This window comes from Sinocyclocheilus rhinocerous, unplaced genomic scaffold, assembly GCF_001515625.1.
Source record: "Sinocyclocheilus rhinocerous isolate Xijiao unplaced genomic scaffold, SAMN03320098_v1.1 scaffold847, whole genome shotgun sequence".
Classification (NCBI taxonomy): Eukaryota; Metazoa; Chordata; class Actinopteri; order Cypriniformes; family Cyprinidae; genus Sinocyclocheilus; species Sinocyclocheilus rhinocerous.
In genome coordinates this window covers 200,453-217,902 of record NW_015662598.1, presented here as the reverse complement: position 1 = coordinate 217,902, position 17,450 = coordinate 200,453, and the positions used below count along the sequence as shown (strand labels likewise).

Sequence of the window (17,450 nt, the reverse complement as noted above, 5' to 3'; positions counted from 1 at the left end):
ACTAGGGCTGTGAATCTTTGGGTAGACAGCGAATCGATTCGATTCATGATTCATAGGTTTTCGATTCGATTCAAGAACGATTTTTGCAAAGTTAGAACGATTCAATTAGATTCGATTCACAATTAAATTCGATTCGATTATAACGATTTGATTCTGCTTTCTTTAAGTGCATTCACAGGATTATTTAAATGCTTCCCCTAAATTCTTTAAATGCTTAGTAAGGGGGCAAATTACACAGCAGCCTTTATGGTTAGAGAACCATAGCTTACAGAAAAAAAACACTTTTGTCCATTGTTAGATGCTAGTTTAATGATGCTATGGCATGACATTTTATTTATAATTTTATGATTGTTTTATATACTACAAACAATTATTTCAATTTTCTGCACAGAATAAGGTAGAAAATATACTTTATAGTTTCTGTACTGTAATAAATGATATGTCAATTAGCACTGCATCATTCATAAATGTTATTTATTTATTGTGTTTATTGTCTTAACGTTTCAGTTCATTCTGCTTTTTATTCAGATTAGCTGCAGATATAGCCTGGCAAGTCTTAAGTTCTATGAGCGCGAGATCACTTCTCTTTCAGTGCGAAAACTTCTTTATCTCATTTTCATAAAATAAAATACTATAGTATTTAACTTTTTCTCACCATCGGCGAATGATAATTCTGAAAGAAAACGCGCCCGATGTCTGTTGATTTCAACGAATGCTACTTTCATGCATCTGATTATCAGATAAACCTAGCGCAATCCTGTGACAGTCACAAGCGGTAAATAGTGGAGCGCGTGAAGGAGAGATGCGAGGCACGAACACTGTTCAAGGTCTCCATTAATTCGTGCTTGTAGTAATTTCATGTGTATATATTTTGAAAGAATTGAATCGCTATAGAAATCGTGATTCATTCGATTCTTAGCGTTTTAAATCGATTACTGTCCGAAATCGGCGATTTATGATTCAAAAATCCATGTTTCAAGATCGATGCATTGCATCGTCAGGGTTTGTAATCGATGCATCGAGAAAACGAGTGAATCGTTACAGCCCTAGACGCACCCCATCCACACTTAAAGTCTATGTGGCAGCCATCGCAGTGAATCATTCTCTCGTGGCTGGCCAGACTATCGGCAGGAACGACTTGGTCGTTAAATTCCTGAGGGGTGCTCGGAGGTTAAATCCTCCTCGTCCCAGGACTGTGCCAACGTGGGATTTGTCTCTAGTCCTAAGGGCCCTCAAGGGCCCTCCCTTTGAGCCGCTCCAATTGGCGGACTTACGGGTCATGACGCTCAAAACTGCTTTGCTTTTGGCCTTAGCATTGGTCAAACGAGTGGGTAACTTGCAAGCACTGTTGGTCAGTGCTTCCTGTCTCGAGTTTGGGCCCAACGACTGTAAAGTCGTTTTTCAGCCGCGTAGCGGTTATGTGCCTAAGGTGCTCTCAACTCCGTTCAGAGCCCAGGTGATCTCCCTGCTGGCCCTTCCTGTAGTGGAGGGTCAATGGGGTCAGAACTTATTGTGCCCGATCTGGGCACCCAGAGTTTACATTGAGCGCTCTAAGTCGTTCAAACAGTCTGAGCAGCTCTTTGTGTGCTTTGGAGGCCGCTCTAAAGGGCTGCCGGTCACAAAGCAGAGACTATCTCGCGGGATTGTAGATGCGATCGCCCTGGCTTACGCCTCAGTGGGCTCACAGTGCCCTATAGGAGTGAGAGCCCATTTAACTAGAGCAGGGGTAGGCAAGTTCGGTCCTAGAGAGCCGCAGTCCTGCAGAGTTCAGCTCCAACCCTAATCAAACACACCCGAACAAGCTGTGGAGCTGAACTCTGCAGGACTGCGGCTCTCTAGGACCGAACTTGCCTACCCCTGAACTAGAGGAATGGCCTCCTCCTGGGCGTGGGCCAACGGGATTTCCATCAGTGAGATTTGTGTGGCCGCTGGTTGGTCGTCGCCGTCCACATTAGTTAGATTTTATAATTTGGACATCTTATCCATTTAAACTGCTGGTTTCTCCCGGAGGCGGAAACAACTGTGTCAGTATCCCTGGCTAATGCTCGGGACTAAGTTTAGCTCTCATGTTTCAGGGGCCCTTAAATTAGTGATTCTAAACTGGGCTCGTAGAGCAGATCGTTATGTTTCTGCTCATAGCACGGCGTGATTGGATATCGTTCCCATAACACAACGTGAAGTGAACGTTCGATAGGGAACGCTCCGGTTACTGACGTAACCTCGGTTCCCTGAGCTAAGGGAACGAGCGTTGCGTCACTTGCCATACTATAAGCTGCACGCAAATCGATGGCTGTCGCTTCAGTCGAAGTGATTCTGATGAAATGCTGCATTGAGCCGACTTACATAGAGGTCGGTTCCGCCCTTTCTGGCGGGCTAAAGCGCAATTGGTTTGTGCAGTTACACAAACGTTAACAAATCAGGCTTCAGTAACAGGGTAAACAAGAAGATAACCCATAACGCAACGCTCGTTCCCTTATCTCAGGGAACCGAGGTTACGTCAGTAACTGGAGCATTTTCTATGGTAATCAACAGCAGTCCACAGATGTTGTCAATAAAACTTAAGATGTATTTAACCTGAAATTTTCCTTTAATCGCACTATGCAAAAACATACCGCGACTTTGTCCTCCAGTGGCGGGGTTTCTTAAAAAAAAAAAAGGCAGATGAAACAAATTACACTATTTAAAGGACTGCAGTTCAAAACTATAAAAGCCCGAAGGTTTGAACAAATTCATGTGATACATGAGTGATAAAGGGAGGAACAGACTTACCTGGACTAAATGTTGTGTCTGTGTTACATCATTTAAATGGAAAGAAAAATGGAAATGGATTATGTAGTGATATATAACATTCTATAAACATCACAATATATAAATATATATATATTTATGAATTACAAAGAGCAGTTGGGTGAATCTCATGAAAACTGGTCATATTTCACCTCATTATCATAAGAAATTATATTTTGCATAAAGAAAATTAAGTCTCTCTTTAGAGCTATAACGTTTTTTTTTTGCATTGTGCAATTATTTTCATAGCAATTAAGCACAAAGCCCCTAATGGCAGTAGTCTACTTACAGTTTTTTTCACCTGCTTACACACAAAATCTTTACTTGTCACACAATTTCTGAAACCTGACACTCAGACACAACCACACACCAAATCTGCAAAACCATACACTAATTCTTGGCCTTTTGTCTCAGTTTTCAATTTCATAAAACACTTTTTGCAAAACACAATACACAATTCTGTATGTAACACACAAAAATCTAACAGAAATTAATATTATGGCACAGGTGTTTGCAAATGTTTGCTTTTGAGATGTGTTTGTGATATTTTGAATGCAGTGCTTCATTTTGCAAGAGATGCGAGTCATTTTGCATTTTGTGTGTGCAATTCTTGGATTTGTGTGTAAAGTTTTGAAAAAAAGAGGCAAAGTTTTGAAAATGTGTGTAAGCAGTTGAAAAAAACTGTAAAATTTCTCTAATTAATAGTATAATATCCAATAGTCTTTGTACTAAACATTATTTACAATAATGATTTAAAATAAATAATTGTATCCAAACAGGAAGATTTTCATGAGTTCAGTATGAAATTAAGAATAAGAGGTTTTCACAATATAGTAAATAAAAAAGAAAGAAAGATAGAAAGAAGGAAAAAGAAAGAGAAAGAAAGAAAGAAAGAAATATTTATTTGGTGGGGAAAATGTGCTTAATTTTTTAAATACATAAAAAAATACTGTCACAATGTTAAAAATCTTAAAGGTCCTAAAATGGATTTCTTTGTTTTTTTTTCTTATGAACATAGGGTGAAATTTTAGGGTCAAATTTAATTCAACTAACTTTATTATATTTAAAATTTTACTTGCTTTAATTAACCAAAATATTGTTTTACAAGATAACTCACCATAATAGAACACTCCCTCTGTGGAAACAAAAATATGACAGATGTTTGATTGTACACATTAATAGGCTGTATTATTTATAATAATAAATAAAATAAAACATACATTTTAGAGTGATGCAGGAAAACCCAAGCCCACCTGTCCCTGAGTGGTCCACATCAGGTATGTGCATGAAGTGCGCCGACACGTTTCCCCTGTCCTCTCCAAACTCATTGCTAGCCACCAGCGTGTAAATGCCATTATGGATATGAGTGGGAATGTCCAGCTGCAGACAGCCGTGGTACTCCGTATCCGTGATTTCATGGATTTCAGTCCTGATGTACTGCTGCTCCTCCAGCAGCTTCCCCTCGTGGTACCAGTGCAGATCAGGCCTCGGGTTGCCCGTCACAGTGAAAGGGATGCACCAGTCCTGGTTCCTCACAGGCTGGTACAGCTGCACGATAGTAGGGGGAACTGACCCAGGAGAAAGAAGAAGGGACAGAGGAACAATAGAGAGAAGGAAAGAGGGGAGGAGGAGAGGAAATGTAATAACAGGATGTACCAAAGGAGTAAACGAGAGGAACATGGAAAATTTCGCTGTAGTTTGACGAAAGGAAAGTGTCTGACAGGCGTGACAGCACATGGGACGAAGGGGCAGTATAGAGGGATTCTAGGGTGAGAAATACAAGAGAATGACAAGAAATGAAGAGGCTTACTGTAATATTACAACACAACATGAAGAAAGATGCAATGCATAACCAAAAGCAAATGGTTAAAAGGATTTCACCAAAGTTAACTGATTTGTCGCTGATTGGTGGAAATGAAACATCATGTTAGTGTAACATACAGAAATGTTATGTACATATAAAAAAGAGACTGTTAAAGGAATAGATTGCTGCTTATTGTTCAAAGCCATATGATTTTCCAGCAGAATTTCCAAGCTGCTCCTCATGACGCATTGAGTCATGTTTGATGTCACTGAAGTCAAAAGTCACTGTTTCTCACATTGATTCTCACGGCCGTTTGCCATGTGCCAAGTTTGAATTTGTGCAAGCATGAATCATACAGCTTCAAGGCCTTGAAGATATTTTATGAAGCTTGTCAGCCTGTTTACTGTCTATTACCATTCAAAAGTTTAGGGTTGGTAAGATTTTTAAAAAATGTATTCCTCTGATGGCAAGGTTTGTCACATGATCTTTCATAAATGAATGTAAAACACTGATTTCCTATTATTTGAAAATAGTAGCTGCTTAAAATTTTTGTGGAAACGTTTTCAAGATTTTTGGATTTTTTCAGGAAAGTTCAAAAGAACCATTTATTTGAAATAGGCCTAGATTTTTTTTGTAACAATGTAAAAGTCTTTACTGCCACTTTTTAATGAGCACAGTTTATTGCATCCTTGCTAACTGAAAGTGCTGTATATTAATTGATGAAAAAAAATTACAAAAAAAATTGTAGTTTGTTGTACAAAAATGAGCAGTTTGGACTTTGCTTTTGTGTTCCAGGGAAGACAGAAAATATGGGTTTGGAATGACATGAGGGTGAGTAAATGATCTTCATTGAATTTTCACCAAATCCTCAACTTAAATCTTTACTTTGTCCTTAATGTGTTAACTACTCCTTTAACTACACAAATATCAATAAAAAACACAAAATAAAACGGGTAAATTCTACAAGGCTCAAAGCTTACTATTAAGTGGGAAAGGTTTTTCAAGCAGTGTTATGCAACAATGTGAGTTTTGTCGGGCCCAGTAGACTAATGTGATAGCTTGAGGGGAAACTTCCTGAATCTTAAGCATTTGGCACATTTTCAAATGTATCTTGAACTCTTAAAAACCATCCAATAGTTCAACCTACCATTCTCTTAAAGGAAGCCATCTAATCTCTAAGCATTCATGTCAAATGACCCACAGCCTCCTATTCAGTTTGAAATCTTATTATTTTGTCAAAATGTCAAAATATACTTGGTAGACATCAAGCTTACAAATCAAAGAAAAATGATGGTAATATTAATCACTTACAAAGTTTCTGATGTGACAGCTCAATGACATGAATCGTTATTTCAAATTCTAGGAAGTCAATTACACCTTTGATGAACAGACACATTCCACCACTGAAATAATAATTCATGGGGAAATTATTGGAGGTTCAGTGAGTTTTACTTACAGTACCAATCGAAGTTTGGACACACTCAACTTGAATGAATCAACTTTCCATGCCTACATATCAATTCCTCTTCAAAACTATAGTTTTTTTTTATTTTTTTTAAATAGATGTATTGGAACAGATTGTGAAAGAAAGACAGGCAACAAGTGTCCAGCATACATGTGGATGCCTTCACTACAGTTTAAAATTAGGATGCGCCTCATGATTTTGGTTGAGGGAAGCCCAGAGTGTGCAGAGCTGTAAACAGTACCCCTGTAAAGGGCAAAGGGTGGCGACTTTTAAGCTCAAATACAAGATTTAACATTTTTCACTACATAATTCCAATGCCACCGCCTGTATTTTTATTTTTTTAGTTTTGATGACTTCACTATTATTCTAAAATGTGGAACAAAGTCATAATTAGGTCTGATGAAAACCTACATTCAACAATAATATTGTTTATTGCAGTATTGTGACTTTTCAATTTATTTGTAATTGTTCGTGCACATGAGAGCAGAGTTCTATATTTTCATGATAATGTTGGTAAATGCAAACCAGATTTGTTAAATTCAGTAACCTAACAATAGCATTATCCTATGCATGGGAACATAACATGCTCTAGACTTCTAATACATGGTCATCTGCTGTGTTGGGACAGCTTACCAAGTAACCTGTTACACTATTGCATAACTCTTAAAAAAAGTATCTAATTATGTTACATTATTACTTTTTTTATGGAACTAATGAAGAAACTGACTGACTTTTAAGTGTTTATCTGAACATGTATCATGGTCCTTAAGGGACTACACACTTTGGGTACCTCTCACTTTCATTGCAAAGAAAATCTCTGGACTTTTATAAGTTGATAAACTGCGATACATGAAATAAAGGAATCCTCTATTTTAGTAGTTTTTAGATGTTTCACCTTGCATAGTCATCATTCATTGTATTTAAAGATGAGGATGTCACACTACCTCTCCATGTTGGAATCTGCCAAATTTGGATTGCTTCTCTCAAGTGACAGATAGATTTGCACTAAAATACATTAAGATTCATTGGATACACAGCCTTTAATGCCCTACTGATTTTGTGGGGCGGGTTGTGCGATCAGTGCTTAGTATGTATGTAATTTTTTTTAAATCAGTTTTACTTTACTGCATTCTATAGCATAATGTCTTGACTTTTTACTCCACTTAAAGGGTTAGTTCACCCCAAAATTAAAATTAGGCCATAAATTACTCACCCTCAAGGCATCCTAGGACATGGCTCCGGGGGCGAACAAAGGCCTACTGTAGCGAATCGAAGCGTTTTTGTAAGAAAAATAACCATATTTAAAACGTAATAATCCATTTAATCTAGCTTGCGTTTACTATTGTAAAGCAGTGAAGCAGTTCCGGGCGGATGACTAATCACTAATTAGAAGTATAAAAGGAGGATTTGTAAAGAAGAATGTTGGAGGATTTCGATATAAGCCAAAATGTGCTAAGTTAAGACTTCTTTCACTGTTATTTTCTTGCATCTCACATACAGAGGAAGACACATTTCTGATGCACGTTTAAATACGTCATTAACAACTAGATGTTCAGTTCAGTTCCATACACACTGCGTAGAATTTCTGTAAATGCGGTTGTCACTACCTGTATTTTTCGGGAGTTAATGCGGTTGTAGAATGTGGCTGTCGCTCCCGTATTTTAGTGAATTATGTGTGTACAGAACGCGATTAACGAGTAAAAGGTGAACCGACAACCGAATTTAACTGCAGTGTGTACGTGGCCATAGCCAAAACCACCGGATAGCCGCTCTTTAGTGTAGATGCATGTTGATTTTATCAGACGATGTCGCGTTTGAGAGTGACTCCTGGTTAACATGTATTAATGGGTCATGTTTAGTAACTATTTAGTGTGGAATTTTCTACAATATTCACTCATCATGACAGTGAAATTTGGCATTCTAAGTCAATCTACTGCAGTATTTCCTCTCTCAGTCAGTAGAAAATGTTGTTAACACCCGGTCATGCATGAAAAAAAAAAAACGTCATAATTTTGAAAAATACCGTGATATAAATTTTTGGTCATAACGCGCAGCACTAACCGAGAGTATTATGATCCTCCAGTGTGCTGACTACTAATAATTCATAATAATGTCAGACTGAGCTCTAACCTATTTTAGGTCTATTATATCTGAGTGACTGGGACATTAGACCCCTCTCTCTTAAAATAGGTTTTTTGAGCATGAGGATGAAGCACATTAAATTGCAAAAAAATATATAATGATAATAATATGTAGTTCTTACAGATCAGTTCTCTTACTCAAGACGGAATTCAAAAGGAGTACTTATACATTTATAAGTATGTAAGTATGGAGTAATATTTCATCAGGGTATCTTTAAAATAAGTACAGGAGTACTTATACATTTATAAGTATGTAAGTATGGAGTAATATTTCATCAGGGTATCTTTAAAATAAGTACAGGAGTACTTATACATTTATAAATATGAAAGTATGGAGTAATATTTCATCAGAGTATCTTTAAAACAAGTACAGGACTTGTGTACTTCGTCCACCACTGGTCATGACCCACCATTTGAGCTCAAGGCCTTCTGTCACAGAGGACTGGAACGGACCTTAACTTGGGGCTCATTCTGTCAAAGCAATGCAAAGCAAATCCACACAACACAATGGGAGTTCTTACAAAGAATATTGAGAAGGACTGAAGCCTCAGTCTGGCCAACAATGTTCTCGGCACTACAGGTGAGCTCTCTGCCGTTGTCATCAGGTGAAAGTCCACTTAGAGTCAGAATAGACTGCAGCTCCATTTTGTGAGAAATCTGTGAGAAAGAAACCACAACTCTGATCTGATCTGATTATGTTTAAACATATTTTAAACATTTGGCATGCATGCGCTTTGTGGTTGCCAGGGTATTCTGGGTCGTGGTTGCCTGCTGACCAAAGTAAAAATAGCTCACACACAAGTCTTTCTAATATTCTAATATTCTGATACATTAAATCAACTTAACAAAACATACTCCAATTTGTTTCAGCCAAATGTATTATTTTTCTTAAATTGCGGCATTAACTGGAGCTAAATAATCCAAGTTCTCATTCTACACGTCAATGTATTTAATCTGTCATACAGGCTGTTGTTTTCACTATGGGTGAAGGCTCATTTAATGTAAGTAGTATAGTGAGCATTTTAAATATTAATGGAAACACAAAGCTTTTACGGGCTAGAGTCAAGCATCTGTGGTTTCAGCGCTGTGATCAATCATGATATTTGAAAGCACATTATAGGATGCTACAGAGATTAAGTGTTTAAGTGTCCTGAATGTGTAAAACTGGCACAAGGAGGAGAGAGGTTATAACTGATGTGAGGATGGCAGATATGTATAGGCCTAATAGAATAAATAGGGCTATCATAGTCTGTTAAAACACTGTTTTCTATCTAGTATTCCATCTGTAGTTCCACCTTAGGTTTACTTATGATTTTGTGGAAGATCTCACTATGCTATGTGTCTGCAAGGAATATTAGATCTGATGCTAAAGCTCAAGAGACTTGGCTGTGTTCAGAATGGAATACTATCATAATTGCATTGCACGAGTATGTCCAGTTGTTACATTTGAAATAAGAATGTTAAGTTTTGTGGTTTTTTAATAGACAAAATTGAATTTTTTTTATTTTATATTTTAATTCAATAAAAAAGTATTTTTCAAGATGGATCAAAAGTCAAAATAGAGAAACTAAACATTCTGTCAACAGTCACTCACTGTCATGTCCTTCTAAACCTTTAAGACTTTCTTTAATCTTTGAAACACAAAAATATTTTTAATGAATCCTGAGAGATTTCTGTCCCTCATTTGAAAATGCATTTAACCAAAACTTTCATGGATCAAAAAGTTTATAAAAATATTATAATGAATCAAGCAGTTTAATCCAATACTATTGTTAAGCAGTTAATAATCTTCTGAAGAGACAGGATTGCTTTATATTATAAACTTTAAATTTGAGCATTTATTCACACATAAACATACATAGAGAACATCAAACAGGTCTCATGCGGTCTAATGAGAAGGCAATATAGATAAACATTGATCAATGTTTATATGTGAATAAAATGATATATTAAATCTGTTTATCGTATAAAGCGATTGTGCCTTTTCAGAAAACTTGGATTAAACCACTTGATTCATATGGATTTCTTCTATTCTTTATTGTATCACTTTATAAACTTCATAGTCATAGTTTTGCTGGACTTTCAATGGAAAGACAGACATTTTTTTAGATTTCATTCAAATATCTTTTGTGCTTTTCGAAAATGAATATTGTATAAAAGGTTTAGTAAACTGCATTGTTGTGGGATACAATATTCCATACTTATTTTTTATAATACTGCATATCTCAGCAAATGTAGCAGGTCAACCATATATTCTACATATCTAATAATATTCTATTCAACTTGCATTCTGTCTACAGAAAGAGTAAGAGCACTATAGTAGTATGCTATTCCGAACTAGCTTTATACTTAAAAGGCAAACATGGTGTTACCTCATAGCTGGTTGAGAGAGGAGGGTGATCACTGGAGTTTAAGCTCCAGGAGAGCTCGGGGGTCGGGGCTCCTGACACACTACACATCACTGTGGCATCACTTCCTGCCATTTGACTGACAACAGCAGGGATGACCTCGACACGTGGATACTCTGAAATAATGACAGAATTTTCATGTTTGTGAGGATGATTTTTAAAAATATTTCTTACCACAATCTGTGCGACTTAAAACTGCATTGGGTTTCATTACCACATGAAGGAAGAGTGAGTCTAGAGAGGGCTTTTGCTTTTCCTCCTTCCTGTAGACACAGCAGCCCATCTCTCTCACTGTCATCCAACCAGACTTTGATCCAGATGTTCTTACATTCACATTGCAAAGGGTTCCCGGAGAGCAACCTAAAGCAAACCCAAACAGACTTCAGGAACAGAAAGATGCTTGTATGCTGTTTGTATGGTTTACAAACAGAGCACTGTACATACAGTTTTTTTAATAATAAAAAAAACTCTCACAAAGTCGACAAGTTTGAATTACGAAGTGCCCTCCAAGACAGTGTTGATAAGTTATTGTCTCTGAGATTCCTACAGATAGAGAGTAGAAAAATACTTAACTAATTAAAAATAAAGAATAACAGTATAGAACATTTGTTTGAAAACATAACACATGTGCTTAATATTTGCTGCATAATTTCATTAAATTTAATAACATAAAGTATCAAAAAAGACTCACAGATATTGAAGTTTGGAATTGTTGAAGAAGGCCATCGTAGATACGTATGTCAGGTGAGTATTGGTCACTGTTCTGTGTGAGACAGTATATGCTCACATAAGTTCTGCTGTTCTATAAAGTTTCATTAACATTTGGCATGACCAAAAAAATTCAGATACTCACAAATTCCTGAGATTTGAGTAGAACTTCATATGGTCCTCATCGATTGAAAGTAGCCTTTTTTGATTTGAGATGTATCTGTGGAATTGAAAGGAATGATTAGGCACATTAGATTCATAAACACAGTAGCATTGTGGTACTGTGATACACTACCATCCACAGTTTGGGGTCAGTGAGATTTTTTGATGTTTTGCTAGAATTCTCATGCTCGCCAATTATTTCATCAAATCTGTACAGTAAAAACACTAATGTTGTGAAATGTTATTGCAGTTTAAAATAATATATAGTTTAACATTTTATTTATTTATGGGAAGGCAAAGCTGAATTTTCAGCTGTAATTATTCCAGTCTTCAGTGTCACATGATCCTTCAGAAATCATTCTAATACTAAATTGGTGCTCAAGAAGTATTATTATCAATGTTGAAAACAGTAGTGCTGCTTAATCCTTTTGTGGTAATCCTGATTTTTGATGAATAGAAAGTTCAGTGAATAGAAAGTCACAATGTGAAAGTTTTTATTGTCACTTTTGATCAATTTCTTGCTGAATAAAAAGGAATTGATTACATTGGTTTTAAACTGTATTCTACCTAGTTCAGATAATACTATTACCATGGTACCTTGTCAAAAACAAAACTTGCCCTTACAAAAAAAGTAGCATGGTAGCCTATTGAAATTCCTGTATGCCGCGGCATTTACACAGCAGTCCGATATACTACAACGGTTTCTATTTAGAGTTTCGGTAATATTATATGTGAACGTACAATTTAAATAGGCATGCGCCTAACAAATAAAATCAAGCCGAGCTGTTTTCATTCCGCACTGGCATGCGAAAACATAGACCAAAAATTGATTATCACTCAATATCAAATATACCGTATTTTCAGCGATGGCTAAAACAGACGCTCCGTAATACGAAATTCTTTTATCAACCCGTCACCACATGAACAAGTTAATAAAGGTCCGCGTGAAAAAGCCATGATTTCACTACAGCGCGCACATGCCTGGAGTGGGTCCGCTGGGCCGTTGTCGTGGAAACGGAGTGACATATTCGCGTAGGCGCCGATGCCTATTGCTCTGCGGACACGTTAGACTACTCCCCAACTAACCTATACACAACAACTCATGTAATAACGTACGCGTAAAACTTAATTTCATTCGTAAATAACAGCAGTTTATTAGGCCTAAAAGCACATTTTTCCCCCAAGACCAAGCCATTTGACGGTCTCTCAAGTCGGCTCGTCTGTCAGCGCAGGCACTCGAGCAGATCAGCACTGATAAATCTCTATGAAGCGGACGCTGTATCTTCACCGGTATTCATCTAATTGCGTTATGTGGTCAATTTATACAATCTAGTGTAAGGCGATAGCGCTGTCTCTCTTTTTTTTTCCTGTTCTGGTACAGAAAGTCAGCGAAGGTGAGTCAGCAGCCGCACAAAAATTTATCTGAGTTACCATCTTTATCAAAAGAAAACCCTTTAGATATGCTATCTTCCTAACTTATTGCTTATTTACCGTGACCCCCACCCTGTACTCATCCTCTCTTCACACACACACGACACATGATGTCTGTTGCATGTCATGCTATGGTCTTGTTTGATGCCAAGAGCTCATACGCAAGAATGATCGAAGCGAACTCCACAGATGCTCATAACGGAAACGGGCATGTCATGGAATAGCGGGGCACTAAACTTATTTTGGCCCTCGACGAATTGAGGAATCTACCCACACACTCGCAAACACACACGCGCGCGCATGCTTTTTTTTCACGCATCCGTGATGCTGGAGCAGGTCTCCCGGTCCATTTCTCCGCTAAGACACTCCACTTACATATCCGTGATGTTTTCCATGTCAGACTCCGGCACCAAGACAGGGAAATCCTCGATCCCTGGTTCTTGATCGATACACGAGATCCTCGAGGCATTGCAAAAGCACGACCCAGGACAAGCCGAGCTGAGCCTCAGCAGCCCGAATAAAAGCCCACACAGACCCAATCGAGCCATTCCACGAACCCCTGCGGTCATGGCAGGTCTAGCGCGGCGCGTTCAGCGTTGTGTAATGTCTTGTAGTATTTTCAGCAATTCCGAGATGAGACGCCGCTGCTGTGGGATGCGCAAAGACGTTGTGCGCGACGCGAGACTGTCATGGAGTGGCCTTATCTGGTCTCCGTAGAAAGGTGATAACGCAGCGGGGAAATGTTGGCGTGCCAATATGTTGCGCTATCCGGGCTTCGCTTCTTCCAGACGCGGTGGAGAAACGCGTGGCCGCGGGCTGCGTGTGTCTACTGGCTGCGGCGGTGACGCTGACGCCTCACATCCAGCGCTGGGCAAGAAAACAAGCGAGACGGTGTGCGCGCGTGCGTCTGCGCGCGAGTGAAGAGGCAGCAGCGCGTACCTGCTGCAAGCGCCTATTGATTACCCAGCGCATCTCCCTCAGACATCGCTGCTGTAATTACATGTGGAGGGGGACGTTAAAGACGCTCTCGGCGATGCCATATCGGCAATAATTGATCACCTGTGCTGCCAATGGGGCGATCTTTGGGAGATTTATGTTGACAGGGATGTCGAATCATTTGGGAAATGACTTGATCATTTTCATTTGTTTTTTTCATCTGTTTAACCATTCAGTCTGAGCTCGCTGTGTTGCTTTTCCATCGTGCTCTTTTCAACAATGCCACAACTTCATGAATAGCCATTAGCGGAGTGTGACGTGCTGTTTGACGCACAAGATGGGCTGCATCTAGAAAAATAATTGCTAAACAAAAATGCCTGGATGTTTTTTTACTGGTTATGCCAGTCTCGCATTCCAATCGCCGTGTAGCCTATGTAAAAGGAGACGACATGATATTAGTAATAATCTATCACTTTAGCGTGTTTACCGAATTAGTCTGTTTGAAGGGAACGGCGAGGCGCGGTGATGGATTCGGAAAATGCGCCTTTGAATCTCACATTTGACAGCAATGCTTGCATTTCTACGTCCGTGAGAGAGAGAAGTTAGAGCCCAGCTGCGCTAGATTCCACGCGTTATATAAACATGTTGATTTTGTTTTTAGCAAGAGTACACTGAAGGGCCTTGGTTTAGGAAATCACTACAGCGCAAGCCAAAAGATTAAGTGAAATGTGACGAACTGTTATATTTTTACCAGGAGGGGGCGACAAAGGCAACATATTTTATCACGGTCAGCGGGAGCGGGATTGTCGTTTTACCCAAATAATTATAATAGGCTATATTCCCATTAATAAACAAGCATTTTGATCTTAAAACAAGGGAGAACTGTATTAGACAGGATTAGTCCGATCAGTTTGACTGGGGTTTGTATTTTTTTAACAATACTCTGTGAACCAAACCAGTGCTGAAAGACATGAGAGGCTGCACCATTATCGACTGTAAATCTGTCACTACAAACGGTGATTAAACAAAGTCTCTTTTTATTTATGGTATATGAAGCCAAGCTGTTAAACGCAAGATAAGTCGAGCGCTTCTCAGTTGCTATGACGATAGCCTATAATGTAAGCGAATGCTAAGGGGCGGGGCAACAATACTTAGCTGACAGCCCTCTTACCCAATTAGATTCTTAGGTTTTATATTGACAGTCATTTCAACCAATACAGCCGCTCGTTTGAATTCCGGTACAGCCAATCACGAAGCTAAACATTGGACGTAAACCTACATTGAAATCAAAGTAGAAGAAGGCGCAGATATTTCGGGCGAATATTGGTGTGACGGAAGGGCTGCCTGCAGGTTTGTTCAATATTTTGAGTCGTATTCTACACAGGCACCTCCTTTTAGAACTGTACAGTTATTTCCGGGAGTAATAAATAACAGAAGCGTCGAACGTTAATTAGACTGTTAAGTGTTATATGCGTCGCCGTGCTGTAAATTAGCCAGTTAGCTTGCTAAGGTAAGCAATTCTCAAAATGGAGTTTCCTGCTGATCATAAGCAACAGTCATCAGATAATCATTTCCCTATTATCTAACCAAAGCAGAATCTTGCACGCCGACGCAAACTGTTTATAAATAAGTATACTAAATGGACTAACCAAAGCCTGTGTTGTCATTTTGCTCGCAATAAGAGTGAATCTGGAAAACAAGCCATTTTGTGCCCATACATCGCAGGTGCAGAAAGATTTCGTTTATATAAATCTTTTGGACGTGTTCTTGTTATAGTACGCAATATTGTTATGTATTTCCTTCGTGAAGTTCAGTAAATTCAGCTGCGTTGTTAGTTAATGAAGGCTTGTAACCGCACGCTTAACTTATCAAACAAGAAATATCATCATTGTTATGGCAACTGTAACTGTAAGGCTAGCAGGCTAAATGCTACTTGCGCACCATTTTGAAACACTGGGCCTTGACACAGCCCTAAACTAAGTGCTTCTAATATATAACCAGTGTGAATAGTTCGATATCGTTAGGTCTCATTTAATAATTAAAATACTGACAACTGTGTTTTTGCGGGTAAAATAAATGCACTTTGCATTTGAATGGTTTTGTAATTGTTGAAATATATTGATTTAGAATGTTTTTTTTAATATATTGCGTTCTTTTATTGTACATCCTGTTTTTGTTCGTATTTTGAATTTGCTTTTAAAGTAACCGCACGCTTAACTTATCAAACAAGAAATATCATCATCGTAAATTAGCATTTTCTTTTAAGTACTACGGAAATACCGTAGTGCATGAAAATGGTCATATTTAGTATCATATTATTGTCCTCTAATAATATCACTGTAACATGGTACAGACACAGACTTGTTTGACTGTTTAATATGACGTTTCAGAGTGAACAAGAAAAAAAAAAAAGTAAGATGGAACCTGAATTTATTCATCTGGAAATGATTGGATTGTGAAAAGTTGTCACTGTATCATTGGTTTTCAGCTGGTTGCTGGTCTGTTCTGGTAAATAATGATGCCATAAACAAATTATAGATTGATCTAATCATGTGTAGTTTGGTTGGAGGAATAAACAGACTTACCGTCTTACAGTAGATAAGGAAACACTTCCTTTATTTTGTGGTGTCATGATGTCAAAGGCCATTGGTCCAGTCAAACTCTCCAGTATTCTAGCACATTCATCTCACTTGGTAATATGGCTAATAATAATATAAAGTTTGCCTTGGTCTCTTTTCTGCATCTACATGATGTTAATAATTTTGCTTATTGTTGTAGTTCTTCGTAAATGCAATATGTGTCAGCCCTTGATTTTAAGGATTTGTGTTTACGTTTTGTACAATTCTTATACTGTGTTGGGTCACCACCTGAATCAAAACCAAGTGAGAATCACTGACAGGTGTTTGGAGGTGTTGAGAAATGAGGCCTTGTTTACATCTGCTAAAAGTCGATTCTGATATAGAACAAGCTATTACATTTTGATGAACATTTATGAAATTATTTCTTTGGAATAACAAACTTTCTACGTTAAGACCAGGAAAGTGTATTCATTAAGTATAATTTTGATTTCATGTTGACATTACAAATGGTGTAGTTTCTGCATTGTTTTAACACTTAAAATGATATGTCTCTTAGAGTTACCCGTCGAGGACAGCCTATTCCAGTTTCACCGCTGGCTGAAGACAATGGAGACAGAAATTGAGCAGCAGGAAGAAGAGACCACTTTCAGTAACATTGACACTAACGGTAACCAATAGAGTTCAACTGTGTCTGTCCACTTTTTCTGTGACCTTGGTTTTGAAAGTAGTTCCCATTAATTTTTTACTAGGGATGTAACGATTAACCGCGAACCGGTTGAAAATCGATTCAAATATGTGACGATTCAAATCGGTTGAGATGCTAAACAAATCTCGATTCATTTAGGTGTAGGAGTTTATATGAATGCATGTCTGAGGGGAACTTACTGTCTTTAGAAAAGTTTAGATGGTATTTTTTCTTTTCATCTTGCCTCTGTATAATGCATACAGCGCTTCTTTGTTTACAGCGGAAACGCTTTAAGCGCCACCTGCTGGCAGAGAGTGAATCTGCATCTCATTCAGCTCCGCTGT

The 17,450-nt window shown here is 38.1% G+C and overlaps 2 protein-coding genes across 3 annotated transcripts in view; one reads left to right on the top strand and one right to left on the bottom strand.

Moving 5' to 3' along the window:
• LOC107728215 (BDNF/NT-3 growth factors receptor-like) overlaps positions 1–13,849 on the bottom strand; it is a 48,257-nt gene extending 34,408 nt beyond the window's left edge. Inside the window, exons 1-11 of one of the 2 annotated variants that reach the window (XM_016538313.1) lie at positions 13,282–13,849; positions 11,459–11,533; positions 11,297–11,368; positions 11,080–11,148; positions 10,820–10,965; positions 10,570–10,721; positions 8,719–8,854; positions 4,041–4,355; positions 3,905–3,922; positions 2,770–2,787; positions 2,613–2,641 (exon numbers count right to left, since the gene is read on the bottom strand). In XM_016538313.1, coding sequence (XP_016393799.1) covers positions 2,613–2,641; positions 2,770–2,787; positions 3,905–3,922; positions 4,041–4,355; positions 8,719–8,854; positions 10,570–10,721; positions 10,820–10,965; positions 11,080–11,148; positions 11,297–11,368; positions 11,459–11,533; positions 13,282–13,475 — 1,224 coding nt within the window. In that variant the 5' untranslated portion in view covers positions 13,476–13,849. The remainder of the gene's footprint in view (positions 1–2,612; positions 2,642–2,769; positions 2,788–3,904; positions 3,923–4,040; positions 4,356–8,718; positions 8,855–10,569; positions 10,722–10,819; positions 10,966–11,079; positions 11,149–11,296; positions 11,369–11,458; positions 11,534–13,281) is intronic. The other variant, XM_016538312.1, reaches the window with a different exon arrangement.
• A 1,272-nt stretch (positions 13,850–15,121) lies between these two features.
• Positions 15,122–17,450, top strand: part of LOC107728199 (heterogeneous nuclear ribonucleoprotein K-like) — a 16,697-nt gene continuing 14,368 nt past the window's right edge. Inside the window, exons 1-2 of the mRNA XM_016538296.1 lie at positions 15,122–15,192; positions 16,978–17,088. Coding sequence (XP_016393782.1) covers positions 17,028–17,088 — 61 coding nt within the window. The 5' untranslated portion in view covers positions 15,122–15,192; positions 16,978–17,027. The remainder of the gene's footprint in view (positions 15,193–16,977; positions 17,089–17,450) is intronic.